The 13,136-nt window shown below is 50.1% G+C and overlaps 1 protein-coding gene and 1 long non-coding RNA gene across 2 annotated transcripts; both read left to right on the top strand.

Annotated features, from left to right (window-relative positions):
• The first annotated feature begins 7,654 nt into the window (after positions 1 to 7,654).
• LOC134492454 (uncharacterized) lies at positions 7,655 to 11,739 on the top strand. The gene is made up of 11 exons (XM_063296627.1): positions 7,655 to 7,968; positions 8,105 to 8,252; positions 9,000 to 9,163; positions 9,699 to 9,821; positions 9,942 to 10,059; positions 10,400 to 10,483; positions 10,663 to 10,839; positions 10,967 to 11,110; positions 11,222 to 11,341; positions 11,449 to 11,557; positions 11,636 to 11,739. The coding sequence occupies exons 1-11, from the start codon at positions 7,829 to 7,831 to the stop codon at positions 11,737 to 11,739; spliced, it is 1,431 nt and encodes a 476-aa protein (XP_063152697.1). The 5' UTR covers positions 7,655 to 7,828.
• Positions 11,740 to 11,873: 134 nt separating this feature from the next.
• On the top strand, positions 11,874 to 12,821 carry LOC134492520 (uncharacterized). Its single transcript, XR_010067451.1, has 3 exons — positions 11,874 to 11,940; positions 12,121 to 12,312; positions 12,576 to 12,821. It is a non-coding gene; the product is annotated as an uncharacterized LOC134492520 (long non-coding RNA).
• Positions 12,822 to 13,136: the final 315 nt, after the last annotated feature.

The following is a 13,136-nucleotide window of genomic DNA, read 5'->3' as shown; positions in this document are numbered from 1 at the left end:
GCAGAGGCTTTGCCCACAAACTCACCGATTCACTGCCGTGTGAGCAGAGACACTGATTCTTGGCTCCTTTCTCTCCCTTTGCTGGTGAACTGCAGTAGATCCTTTGGAAGAGCTTCTCCTTTTGGACACATCTGAATCACTCAATCAGAAAACTGTTTATGAAAAGCAGGTACATTTTTATGTGGTCCAGAATTAGAACTAAGGCAAAATTATTTACTGTTGCCTAAGAATAGGCTTTGCAGGTTTGAAAAACGTAATTCATTTTCTGGCAGTGCCTTAAAAATAGCTATAATTGGTCTTTCTTTCTCAGCTTTAATTGATTTCAGTAATTTTAGTACCCAGCCCAATCTGATTGACTATGTAATGTCATGACATCAATCCTTCCACTGTGTGATCCTATCCTGTAACTAATACCAGAAGGACTGTCCTTATTCTCCATTGACTTCACATGGAAACCATATCTGCTTGACTAGAGTATTGTGATGTCATTTTGTTTGCTATAATATTATCAGTTGGGTAGAGTTGCCCATATACCATAGGAGGAAGGGAGAAGCAGTAATCCAGAGGGGTAAAAAGGCACTGAAGCAGCCATAAATATGGAAGACTCCCCCAATATGAACAGCCTCCCCCAATCTCTTACCCTCCAGTTCTGTTAGAACTACAAGTCTGGGAACTGACATTTGGAGTACTCCAAATTGGGAAAGGTTGTGATAAAATAATAGAATAATACTGCTAGGTGGATTTGGGGCAGTCAATTTCCTTTAATAGTCTGCTCTAGAGCATCAGCTTTCTGTTCAGGTAAATTTTTGTTCTGATTTTTAAATTGAAAATCCACAAGAAAATTTGTGAGATTGAATCTGGGGATGAGTGGAGCTTGAATTATTAATTTCCCATTTTAACAAGATGGCTCAATTTCTCTCTCTCTCTCTCTTTCATGTTAAAAAGCCTAGTGAGGAGCTCTTTGAAAAATAAGCCCATTTCCTTGGACTTCCTGAACTGACCATGTAAAGTTGTATGATCACAAGGCAAATCACAGAAGAACCAGAAAGAAGCTTTTACTCTTCAAAGAGCTAGCTGCTCCTGGATTTCTTTTTTAAAACGTTTGTTAAGAGACTCTCTGTCATCTGTAAAATAACCTCCTCCTCCTCCTCCTCCGTGGAATCTTTCCAGGATAGGATAAATACTATCTGATTTTTATTCTGGCTAGCATTCACCCTACTGTGAATCAGTTATAAATCCTCTGCAGCGAAATTGCTAAAGTTGTTCCCAACAGGATCTGTGGTAGAATTCTTTTTAAGCCCTTCTAAAAGAATAGGAAAGAAAAGCCAAAGTTTTTTTTTTCTTTTTTAAAGAAACAATTTCCCCTTCCAGAACATACTTCGCCTTTCCAACTTGATTTTTACTCTCCAAATCCAAAGAGGAGAATATGTTCTGTAGCTTTATTGGCATTAGATTTTAAATTTTTAACCAATATGCACATGTGCATACTAGAATGTGAATGCTATAAAAGACACACACACACACACAAATAAAGTTCCCAGCTGTGCTACAGGTTGCTGATTTGTGAATACTCAGAGGATGTTATGCAGGTCAAGGACGTGTTGAATGCGATGCTGTATTTCATAGTAACATCAATTCTATAACACACCTTTCAATTCTCTTTAAGAAACTGCTGTTCTGCCACTGACTGAGGCTTCTGAACTTGCAGTTCCCTTATGGACCTCAGCTACTCAGTCCTATTTATCTGTTGGATCACATACAGATGTGACAGCGAAGGCATGCAGGAAAGAAGGGTGAAACATTCTACTTTGCCAGTGGTAATTGGGATCTCAGTCACTGAGACATGCTTCTGAATGGACATGCTTAGAACTGTGCTGTCAAGCTAAAATATACTGTATGACAGAAGACAATTCATTGAAGTCAACTGGTTTTATTTTGGAGTAGACTATAGGGCTGCACTGTAGGACCTCTTGCTGTATTTCAGAGTGAAGGGAGGAGAGACATTCAGTTGCGTTTTCTGTATGAGTGTTGCAGTTTCATTAAGATGTAAAAGATACCCCATATGGGGCTTAATATTGGGATCTATCAGGAAACTTCTTGGCAAATAAGGTGCTGCTTGCCCAGTCTGAACCTCTAGGGAGGGCCTATTGAGGGTCCCACCCCCACGAGAGGTACACGGGGTGTGGGAGAGATAGGAGGTCTTTTCTGTAATAGACCCCCAACTTTCGAATATGCTCCTCCAGAGGTACGTTTGGCCCCAATCCTCCCTGAATTCCTCAAGGCTGCAAAGGCCATCCTGACCCACTATGATTGTGGGTAACCATCAATTCATTGCACTTATTGGAGTAGTAATGGGGTTTGTAATATGGGGATGCTTGTTGTTCTTCCTTGTTGGGCATTGCTTAGAATCTCATAATTAGGGTGGAATCCATATAGTTTAAATAGGTTTGTTTGTTTGTTTAAAAGATTTGTATGGCTGCCTATCTTAAAACACAACTCTGGGAAGCTCACAACAATAATAAAACCCAGAATCATAACAAAAAAAACCCCATTAAACATAAAACCATAAACCAAGACAAAACCCACTGCCTCAATCATCCCCTTGGATGATGACCAGTTCCAGACATCCTCACTCTACTCCAGTGCCTGGGTAAAAAGCCAGGTCTTGGTGGCCTTCTGAAAGGCTAAAAGGGATCACTGGTGGGAAGGTGTTCCATAAGGAAGGGGCAGCCGTGGAAAAGGCACACTTCGGAGGTCCCACTAGATGGCAAGATTTCAGGGAACGGACCTGGAGCATGCCTACCCTATTTGATCTGGTAGGATGGACAGATACTCTCAGGAGAGGCAGTCCCACAATAGTTGAATAGTAACTCTGACAAAGACATGCAATCACATGGAAATGACAAGCTAGGTGACTTCCGGTGGGGACATGGTGGACTGAACAGTTGTGCCCGTGGGCTCAGAGGACAGAACCGATAATGTGGCAGTTTTTTCGGGCTCAGGCAGGTTTTTGATTACAGGTATTGTTACCTGGAATTGTTAGGCTTCAATATTAGCTTTTAAGGAAAGGTGATATTGGCATTTCTAACATGGCAGTCTAAGGCCTCTTTTCTAACTTTAGGAAAACATGTTTTTCTTCTGGGCCAAGGTTATTTCTTCTGGTATGTGATAACTTGCCTTTTCAGCAACTAAACAATAAGAAGTGTATTCTGAAAGTCCTTGAATACACTTGCAAGTTTTAAAAGATTTTAAAACAAACCCCGCTGGGAAAGGGATTGATGTAACTTGTAAATTTGCCATTTGTGGAATGTTATCTAGAATCAATGTTTTCTATTGTTCAATTGTCACATCAATGCCTCTTATTGTTTGATTACTTGCTTTCTGAAGTGTCACATATACTGAATGTATGTATCATTTGTTTCTGTACCCTATAAAAGATTTTGATCCCCCTTAATAAAGGCTTTTTGCTTTTGCCTGAAATACTTTGTGATTCATGTTTTCGGGTAGGCAGAAAGCCACCTTTGCAAAGGTTGTTTCTCTTCCAAATTCAGGGAATAGGTCTTCAGCTCCATGCCACTCAGGCTGCCTGAGTTTTAAGGCAACAGTATCTTTCTGAAAAGGAGGCAGATGGGGCCTTAATTTGGGTTTGAAACAGCCTTGGATCCATCTGAGAGTTGCTAATTCTATGGGCATAAGGACAAAAAGATTCCCTCGCCCAGAATATTGAAGGGCATTTCCCCATCTCACGGTCCTCACTTCCCATTGTTACCTGGAATCTCCCATCTCCTCTGCAGCCCTCACCAGCCATTGCTCTGTATCTATGACGAGTGACTAGTGGCCTTCTTGGGCTTCCTACATGACCAGCAGCACCTCCAGGCTGGCTGGCACAGAGGGAAGGTGGCTTTGAATGACATTGGAGAGGATGCCCTGCCCCTGTTGTATGCCCCCCAAACTCTGTCACCATGTTCAGACCCCAGGCCCCCACACCAGAAGAAAGAAGGGAATTCTCCTCTGAGCAGACAGGACTCAGACCCCGCTAAGTGGAGGGTGGGAGATACCAGGCTGTGCTGGCCTAAAGGAGAAAGGAAAGTCAGATTGCCCGAGAGGCCCCACAGAGAAGCAAGTCAGCCTCTCTGGCCCCTCTCTGTGCTTTGTGCCACGTGTGATTGTGTTTTTGCACTGCTCACGAACAGACAGCTTCCCACACAGAAGGCAGAGGCCAAAGGCCACCAAGAGAGTCGGCCACTGGGCTGCCCAGCCACTCCTGGCCCCGAGAGAGCTGCCATCCTTGTGGAGGTTCAAAAAGTGGCTGTGGGGCTGTTTCCCCAGTAGCTCAGGGAACGATCTTCCAAGCCTGCCTATAGGTCCACCATCATTGTGTAGGTTCAAAAGTGGCCCTTGGGGCTGTTTCCCCGGTTGCCGAGGGAACGAGCTTCTGAGCCTGCCTATAGGTCTGCCATCGTTGTGTAGGTTCAAAAGTGGCCGTTGGGGCTGTTTCCCCAGTTGCTGAGGAAACAAGGTTCCGAGCCTGCCAATAGGTCTGCCATCGTTGTGTAGGTTCAAAAGTGGCCATTGGGGCTGTTTCCCCAGTTGCTGAGGAAACAAGGTTCCGAGCCTGCCAATAGGTCCGCCATCGTTGTGTAGGTTCAAAAGTGCCCGTTGGGGCTGTTTCCCCGGTTGCTGAGGGAACGAGCTTCCGAGCCTGCCTATAGGTCCGCCATCGTTGTGTAGGTTCAAAAGTGGCCATTGGGGCCGTTGGTTGCCAAGGGAACGAGGTTCCGAGCCCACCTATAAAGCCACCAGCCGATGCCCAGGCAGCTCACTCCCTTTCTGGACTCGCCCGCTGGCTGGCCGACACTCCCCTGAGTCTCTCCTGCTGGTGCCCTCTCCTCGTGCCATCCAGCCCCTACTATGGCACTACGACGGCTGTTCAGAGTAAGCCAGACCCCCCCAGCTGCCAAGAAACCATGAAGGGGGGAGAAAGTCAGGGCCCCCGACTCTCTCTCCCTGGCTCAGGCCTCTTTCTCTGCTCCCCTCTGCTCACAGAATGTCTTGAGAAGGTGTCCATTTTGTTGCTACGTGGACAACAGAGTAGAAGACCTTCCTGTGCCCCTTGCCAGGTACCAAGGCCTTCTCCCAAACCTGGGCTGGGCTCGGCGGGGCCCCATTGACAGGCCGCATGAGTCTGCAGGAGCACCCAGCCCCCCCAGGCTGCTTCCTGTCCACAAGGGGCTTGCAGGGGAACGAAAGGCCGACTGACTGACCGGCCGGTCTGGGAAAGGGGAGGCGGAGCTGGCTGGATGTTCTTCCACGCCTCACCTCCTTCCTCCGGTCAGGACCCGAGAGGCACAGGAAGGAGTCGAGGAGCAGGAGCAGGACAACTCTCGTGATGGGGACAGCTCTGCCACCTCAGGGGTAAGGAAGGTCTGGCAACGAGGCCAACTCTCTTGCTCCATCTTCTCAGGCTAAATACCATATATTATTTCAGTACAATAACATTTCTATGATAAACTGAAATTCTTAATCTTCTGGGATTTGGATGCCTTAGAATAATGTATATCGATAAGTGAATACTCTATCAATATTAATTGTAATTTTGGATATTAATATTACAAGCATTAGTTATTTAACCCTTTCTTCAAAATTAAATATAACATTAGGAATGAATGAGAAAATAAAGGAAGAGCATAAGTCAAGATATTTGTTTTCTGATAAGGGCTTGGAACTTAAGCTGAATTAAAGTCTCCACATTGTTAATTGGTGTATGTGTATGTTTGTATGTATATATGTATGAGTATGTATATATGTGTTTTTATACATGTTGACAAAGGAAAATAAGTGAACCAAATGAAACAAATCTAGCAAATTTGACGTACTAAAAAAATAAAAGAAGAAAGTCAAAAAGAAGAGTAAAAAATTGAAAAAAGGAAAAGAAAAAAGAACAGTTGGGTTTCTGACCTGCCCCCTTTTACACATCTGCTGGTTTGCAATACGCACAAGGGTTTATGGCCCCTTAAAAACCAATCTGTAGATGATTATATATCCTCTTGACCTTCAGGCTTCCAAAGGCTCTCTTCCTGTCGGCACTGGGACCGAACCTTGCGCCCAAGGCTTTAGCCATCCTGTTGGGATGCAGAGGGCTTTGGATTTATGTCTTAATAGGAACAAATGCCATTTGCAGGATTCGATGGAAGCCCAGGGGGGCTCCTTAGACCAGAGCTTTGAAGACGCGGAGTCCATTCCGGATTCGGCAAGGTACTGCTCTCAGCTGAGGGATTCTGAAGCCCCCAAGAAGACGGCTGCAGTACCGTCCCCAAGAAAAAAAGCTATGAGAAACATCTGCTGAGGGGAGGGATAGACTTCTATGGGATGTTTGCTCAACCCCCTGGCCAGGAAGCTTTCTCTTCTCTCCTTAATCAATGGGATGAAGGGCCATTTGGGGCCAAGGGGGAATTAGACAATGAAGGCACCTGCCCATTGCTAGTTTTGATCTTGGCCCTTCAATCTCTCCCCAGGGATGAGGACCTGGAGAAGAAGAGGCAGGGGACCTACACAGTTGAGGAGCTCTCCAGCAGCATCTCCTCCAGTGCATGGGTAAAGAAGGGCAAACTGTTTTCTGCTGGGGAGGCCCATGGGGAGGGGGGGCCATCAATTCACTTCTCCCAGCCTGAGGGTACCATGCAGGGCTGCTGTGGGGAGCTGGGGTGAGAGAAAGCCTGACTCTTGGGGCAACTTACACAGGCTGGAAATGGGTACCCAAGCTCATGCAATTAGCTCATTCTCTGCAAAGCAGCAGGGACGGGCCCTTTGCGGCTGACTGGTGGCCTAAATGGGTGTGGCCCCCTGCCCACGCCTTTTCTGCTTCATCCTCTCCAGCTCCCCGCTGCTTCTAGACAGGGCTTTAACAGGTGAAGTGTAGCAAGCCTACTTTTCTGGGGGAGGGCAGGGCAGGGCGGGGGATTCCTCCAACTTGGGAGATGTGTCATGCAAGAGAAGCACCGTCCTGGTCAGGCATCCTGCATTGGATAGGCCTTCTCTTTATTCTGGAGCCCACAAGTTCCATGGAATTACCAATTCTGGGTCACTGTTCCCTTTGTGGACACAGAGGAGTCATTGTCATTCACAGGATTCCCCCGAAGAAGCCCAAGATACCCTGGACGATGTCAGCAGCCTGCAGGACGAGACCTGGGACCCCAGTCTCAGTTCAAACAGGTGCCCTATTTTCACCTCTACAGCCGCTGAGGGACTGCCACCCCTTCCCCACAACACACGGCTGAAAAGCATGAGGTCTTCTCCGCTTGTTTATTTAATCTATTTGGTGGAAGCCTTGCAAGATGGTGGCTATTGCGGATAGAAATGTTTCTCTCTTCTCTTCTCACAGTGGAGCGAAGGACCTACGGCGATGCTGGTGCGCTGTGGGTGTGAGGCAAAATGCCACCCGACCAGTTGATGGTGGAGGGACCTCTCCAGGGAACAGAGGGGCCCTTGGTTGGATCCTGCACGGTTCTATCAAAGCTCTACTTCTCTGTCCTGCTTCAGAACCTCAGTTATGACTCCTTTTCCACAAACTGACCCCTAATCTAGATCTAATCATCCTGTATTTCTCCTCTCAACAGCACATCCCCGGAAGAAGAGGGGAATACAACAGGGACCCAGACGCAGTCAACATCTCTGCAAGAATGTCGAGTAAGGCTTGACACCCAGGGTTAAACTGAAGGCTTCCCCAGAAAAGGACCTATTCCTGCAACCTCCAATTCCTTCAGCTCTCACCTGGAGGAATCGACCTTTCACCATCCCCTTCCGTTTCTTCTTTCTTTCTCTCTTGTGTATGCAGGAAGTCCTGGATAAGATCTGCCGCCTGGCCTCTCCTCCCTCCCTCGGAGCAAGCCAGGTTGTGCACCGCCTACAAGTTGTGGCCCGGAAGAACTTGGAAATGGTCACGTACCGCCTGTTAGAGCTCCCATGGAGGTAGGCAGGGCTGTGGGTTCTTCCTCCCTTGAGTTCCAGGGAAGTCTGGCATCAGGCCGACCATTCCATATTTCTTCTAGTGGACCTGAGACAGGCAGAGGGCTCTGACTTGGTCTCCTCTCGATTTTCTTCCCAGCACCTGCGGCGAGCTGCTCTGGGACATCATCACCTCGCCGTACTGCAGCGGGGATGCGGTCCTGTTCCTGCTCCTGGCCAAGGAGAAGGAGGGCCCTTGGCCTCCTCAAGGAGAGGAACAGACCACCCATCCTCTTCCCGCAGCTACGGTAAGGGGTAGAGCTCAGAAGGAGGTGATCCTCTTGTACGCCAAGACTTCAGCCTCTCCCTCTGGGAGATGCCATTGTGACTTCTGTGTCTATGGGCTCCCCATGGGCAAACAGGAAGGCATTTCTTGAATTCTGCTGAGAAGGAGTTTGGGAAGGAAGCGGGGGAGAGAGGGAGGAAGGAAGGTCCTTTGGGTGGTGAGGGTTGGCAGAGAGAGCGATTCTACCAAGAGGTAGGGTGGGCTCTGTTAGCCAACTTGCCTAAGGAGCTCTGTGGGTGAGTGTCAGGGCCAGCCTCGTTCCGAATAAGACACGGACTCACTTAATAGGGATTAAGGATTTCCAGTTTATTGAAACGGGTCTGACAGAGAGAAAAACGGGAATGGGGGTGCGGTGGTGAGGTGTCCTGTTTATACCCCTCTTGCGGGGTCCCGTGCTTCTCCACCCTCCATTGTCCCCATTCCCCTTGATGGGTTTCTTGATGGCTGTGTGGGTGTTTTCCCGGTTGCTGTCCTTGTCCTCTTGGTTCAGGTGTGTCCTCCAGGGCACCAGGTGCGGGCTATTGCTGCTTATCTGAAGTCCTTCATCTGTATATGAGTCCATGGGTGTGGGTGCTTTGGGTGCTTGGTTGAAGCGTTGATTTGATTATCTGCTTCCTTTCTTTCTTAATGATCATGCTCCACGTTGTGAGGCTCTTTGTGCCTTGCAACGGGGTCATGACAGTGAGGCAGACTCTCCTTCCCTCCTCAGGCCAGAGCGATGAGGCTCATCAGGAGGATCGTCCGGTCCGAGGAGTGCCCCGTGATGCTGGAGGCTTGGTTCCCCGAAGTTCTGCTCTGCCTGGTGGATACCATCATCACAGGCACCAGGCAGCAGAATACATCAGGCCAAGGAGGGGACCATCTGCCTCTGGAGTAAGCAGTGGCACTGGGAAGGAGAAGCCTCCTCTTTTTCTTTTTGCACGTCCAAGCAGCATTTCTGATTTAGCAATGCCCCTCTGGCCCTGCAAGTCCTCCCCTTAGATAGGCCAGGTGTTATATAGTCCCCAGGAAAAAAAGCTCTCAAACACGCAGTGCTCCCAGCTTGGGCGCCTTGCTTTTCTCATGAGGTCTGTCCCAAAGCTTTAAGGAAAAGAAAGAAAATGGAATCTGGCATCCATGATGTTTCCAGAACACCCTTGGGGTGGGGTGGGGTGGGGTGGGGTGGGGTGGAGGGACATACTCACACAGATGCAGCAACTCCCATTTGGTGGTGAACAGCTGCAAGGGAGAAGAAAGGCCCCTCTGGAGCTCCCTCCCTCTTTGCTCTTCTCGTGGGTGGTGTTAGCAGGGAAAGGAGGGAAAGAACGTGCAGAGGGATGTTTCCCTGTGGGCGTCGCCCAAAGGGTTTCTTCTGCCCCTCAGACTATGGGTTGGTGCCTTGGTGACTCTGGCCTTCTTTTCCCTGCAGGGAGACGGTTGACACCATCCAGGTGCTGCTAGCCAGGGTGGCACACCTGACCCTGGAAGAGAGCTGCAGGGAGATGTTGTGCCGCCCCAGCTGCTGCCTCCAGGGCGTGGCCATGTTGGTGACGTAAGTCAGAGGGCAAAGGGCAGCTTTTCTCTCCACAGAGAACCTTTCTTCTGCTCTTCTAGCCCAGCATGGCCTGTCCGTCTGATGTCTTTTTCTCAAAAGAGCCTTGGTGTGTTGCAGGGCCCTCACGGAGACCTCCCCCTCTGCCACGTGCAGCCTCCAGAGACATCTGAGTTCTGTCCTGGAGAAGGAAGAGGCAAAGGAGCATTCAGCTGCAGTGGTGGCCTTCTTTGTTGAGGTGGGAAAATCCCCCCCACCCACACCCACCCCGTCATAGGATTCTGAGCCAGGGAGCCAATGGGACCTGGGCGAGCAGGGTGATGTGGAGGAGAAAATGGGAGTTGCCCCAGACCACCTTTAGGTCCCGTTGGGAGCAATCAAGCTCCAAAAGCCATTTCTCTTGCTTTCCCTGCAGCTAAGGGAGAGCCTAGAGGCATGTTCCTGCTTCCCCAAAGAACGAGGGTGAAGCATCTTCCCTGGGGGTCTTTTGGGCACCTTCTCCCCAGTGCAGCTGGCTCACTCCTTCTCTTTCCTCCTCCGGCCACTGACGGGCCTTCGACTGCTCTGCTCTCTTTCAGCTGCTGGCTAATTACAAGAGCCAAGCCCCCATGGAGAAGACCTGGAAACTGCTAATGGCTTGGATGGAACACCGCAGCCAGACTGTTCACCAACTGAGCAGGAAGGGTCTTCTCCATCTCTGCAAGAACTACAAGGTGGTAAGTGGCCCTCGCCCACAGGGGATAGACAAATACCGAGCTCCTCCGCTTTGGTAGAGAAGATTAGGCTTGTCCTCTCTCCTTCATTGGAGGAGAGTTTTTCAGATCTCCCATTTTCTCTGCAGATGATGAGCCCCGAGGAGCTCTGCCATGCCATCCTCGGTGGGCTCAGCAGTGACAGCTCCACCATCACCTTGGAGTTCTTGGGCTTGGCGGAGCAGCTCGGCCTCCAGACAGAAGGGGAAGTCTGGACACCCCTGAATGCCTCCTTGGCTGCCCAGTACCACTCACTCTTCCACCACGTGAGTCCTCAGCTCCTCCTTGCTTGGAAGAGGAGGAAAAGGTCAATGGGAACCTTAACTGTGAAGCCACACGGGACCCATTTCTTGCAGGGCAAGGGAAAAAAACCTTTTCCTTGGTCCTTCATAGGAGGCGGTAACCATCCGAAGGGCAGCCTTGAAACACATCTGGCCTCTTCTGCAGCACCGGAAAGATCTTGAGGGGATAGCAGCCATCCACACCCTCATTGCGGTGCTGATGCACGTGGAGGATGTTGAGGAGGAGGTGGCGAAGGTGAGGGCCTGGCTTGCCTGGGAAAAGAGGGTGGCGGCTTGGCTAGCCAACTCACTCAAGGAGAGCAGTAGAGGAATGGCCCCAGCTTTTTTCTCTCCTCTTTTTCTGAAGGCAGCAAAGCTTACCCTGCGGCACCTGGCACAGGCCCTCCATTGGCACCTTGGGGGCACCCTCCTGGCGGGGGGGACTTACAGCCTGCAGGAGCTACTTCATAAGATCACCAAGCGCCTGGTAAGAGCCCTTGTCTGGCTCCCATTCCCCTCTAGAGGTGAGAGGCATGGGTGGGGCACGCAGCACTTGGGAATCTCCCACTTCTGCCTTTCTGCCTCATCTCCTAGATTCGGTTCCCCATCCCGGAGTCGCAGTTGGAGATGGAAGTGTTTACCTGCCTTTGGTACTTCAAGAGCAAGCAGGCTTCAGTGAGGAGAATGGCTGCGATGTTCATTGGTAACGAAAAGAGAAGGCTCTTTGTGGGCAATCAGGCGGGAGGTCTCATCCCCCAGGTTCAGGGTTTCTTCTGCCCAGGGATAGCCACGTTCCAGCCAGAAAGGCACGGCCCCCTGCAGCCTTTCATGGAGTCACTCGCCTGTTTGGGCCATGGACCTTCCTTTAGCCCAGGCCAGGCGTGAGCCTGTAGTCCACTTGCTGAGTTTCTCGTTATCCCCAGGATGAAAGGTGCAGGGAATTCTGGAGTTAGGGCTGCATTCAGTCGAGAAGCAGGTTTGAAAGAGACAATGGTGTGTTTTTCTCCCTCCTTTCCTCTATAGGTCACCTACTTCATCAGAACGGCAGCCTCCTCACTGGAGGGACGCTTCCTGTCTACCTTGCTTGTAAGCAATGCCTGTGCAAAGACAAGAGGAAAAGCTTTGGGTTAGGAGTGTGGAGAGGAAGGAAGGAAGGAAGGAAGGAAGGAAGGAAGGAAGGAAGGAAGGAAGGAAGGAAGGAAGGAAGGAAGGAAGGAAGGAAGGAAGATGCATTTCAATGCTCTGGTCTAACTTTTGTCTTTGCAGATGTGGAGAAGCTTCTGGGTGACCAGGACCCTGCAGTCAGGCGAGTCGCCCAGAGAACAGAAGCTTTGGTACAAAAGGCCTTCTCCCTCCACTCTGCACACGGGCTGGTGGCTGCCCTGAGGCGCTTGGCGGCAGGCTGTAGGAGACAACGTTATCCCCCCGAGTATGAAGGCCTTTCCGCCTGATGGACCGGTGAGGGAAACTGGGCAAACGCTGCCCCAGGTGTAGGATGGAGGCCAATGGCGGGAAAGCAGGGGAAGAGGGCCAGGGTTGGGTCTGGTGGGAGGGGACTTGCCGTGGCCTGAGTCGGCTCTCTTGGGGGGGGGGGGCAAAAGCAGAGGACCTTCCCGTGAAGGGAGGAATGTCCACTGATGGGCTTCCTCCCAGTGAAGGTTGAGGCAAGGCTTGCGAGCGAGCGGAGAAACTAACTGCCTGATATCTCTGTGTCTTTTCAGGGATTCGAGCCCTTCCTCCCGTGCCAGTGAACACCTTGCAGCACCGCAGGAAAGACCACTAGGGTGCGTACCATCTCCTTGCTACGGACGAAAGTCAGTCGCCGGTTGACGGGGCTGGGAAGGAATTTTACCCCTAATCTGCCATTGGAGTCGGCAAGTGGGGTTTTTGCCTTCCCCGTAGCAACGTTCACCCTATGTTGGAGGTTTCCAGTTAAAATTGTTGAATAAATGGTAACATGTTACTTTTGACCTTGTGGCTTAGTTTATTTCATGTGTCTGCTCGTGTCAGAAGACCCAGGACCCTTTCCTCTCGCCTTGATCACACGGAGCGCTTTCTCCCTCTCTCGCTTTCGAGTGCCTTCTTATCGGTTGTTGGGATGGTTTTGAAAGGAGAGGGAGACAGGGGAGAGCAGGCAAAGGCCTTGAGCCCAGATGCAGCAGGCTTTGAGCCATGGAGGAGAGAGGATGGTGGCTTTTGGAAGAAGCTGCACCCTTTTCAATTTTCCTCTCTTATACAGCAGCAGTGCTGCATTCCCCAGCATCCAGGGAAGGAAAGATGGG

Source organism: Candoia aspera, chromosome 2, assembly GCF_035149785.1.
Source record: "Candoia aspera isolate rCanAsp1 chromosome 2, rCanAsp1.hap2, whole genome shotgun sequence".
Lineage (NCBI taxonomy): Eukaryota > Metazoa > Chordata > Lepidosauria > Squamata > Boidae > Candoia > Candoia aspera.
Note: the sequence above shows the minus strand (reverse complement) of the source record. Positions and strands in the feature narration are given on the sequence as shown.

What these genes read in the sequence shown, in the direction of transcription:
- LOC134492454 (XM_063296627.1), top strand. Translation starts at nt 7,829, where the DNA reads ATGCAGGAAGTCCTGGATAAGATCTGCCGCCTGGCCTCTCCTCCCTCC. An exon ending in GGGGACCATCTGCCTCTGGA is followed by an intron (nt 9,164 to 9,698) that starts GTAAGCAGTGGC and finishes TTTTCCCTGCAG; the next exon opens with GGAGACGGTTGACACCATCC. An exon ending in ATAAGATCACCAAGCGCCTG is followed by an intron (nt 11,342 to 11,448) that starts GTAAGAGCCCTT and finishes CTCATCTCCTAG; the next exon opens with ATTCGGTTCCCCATCCCGGA.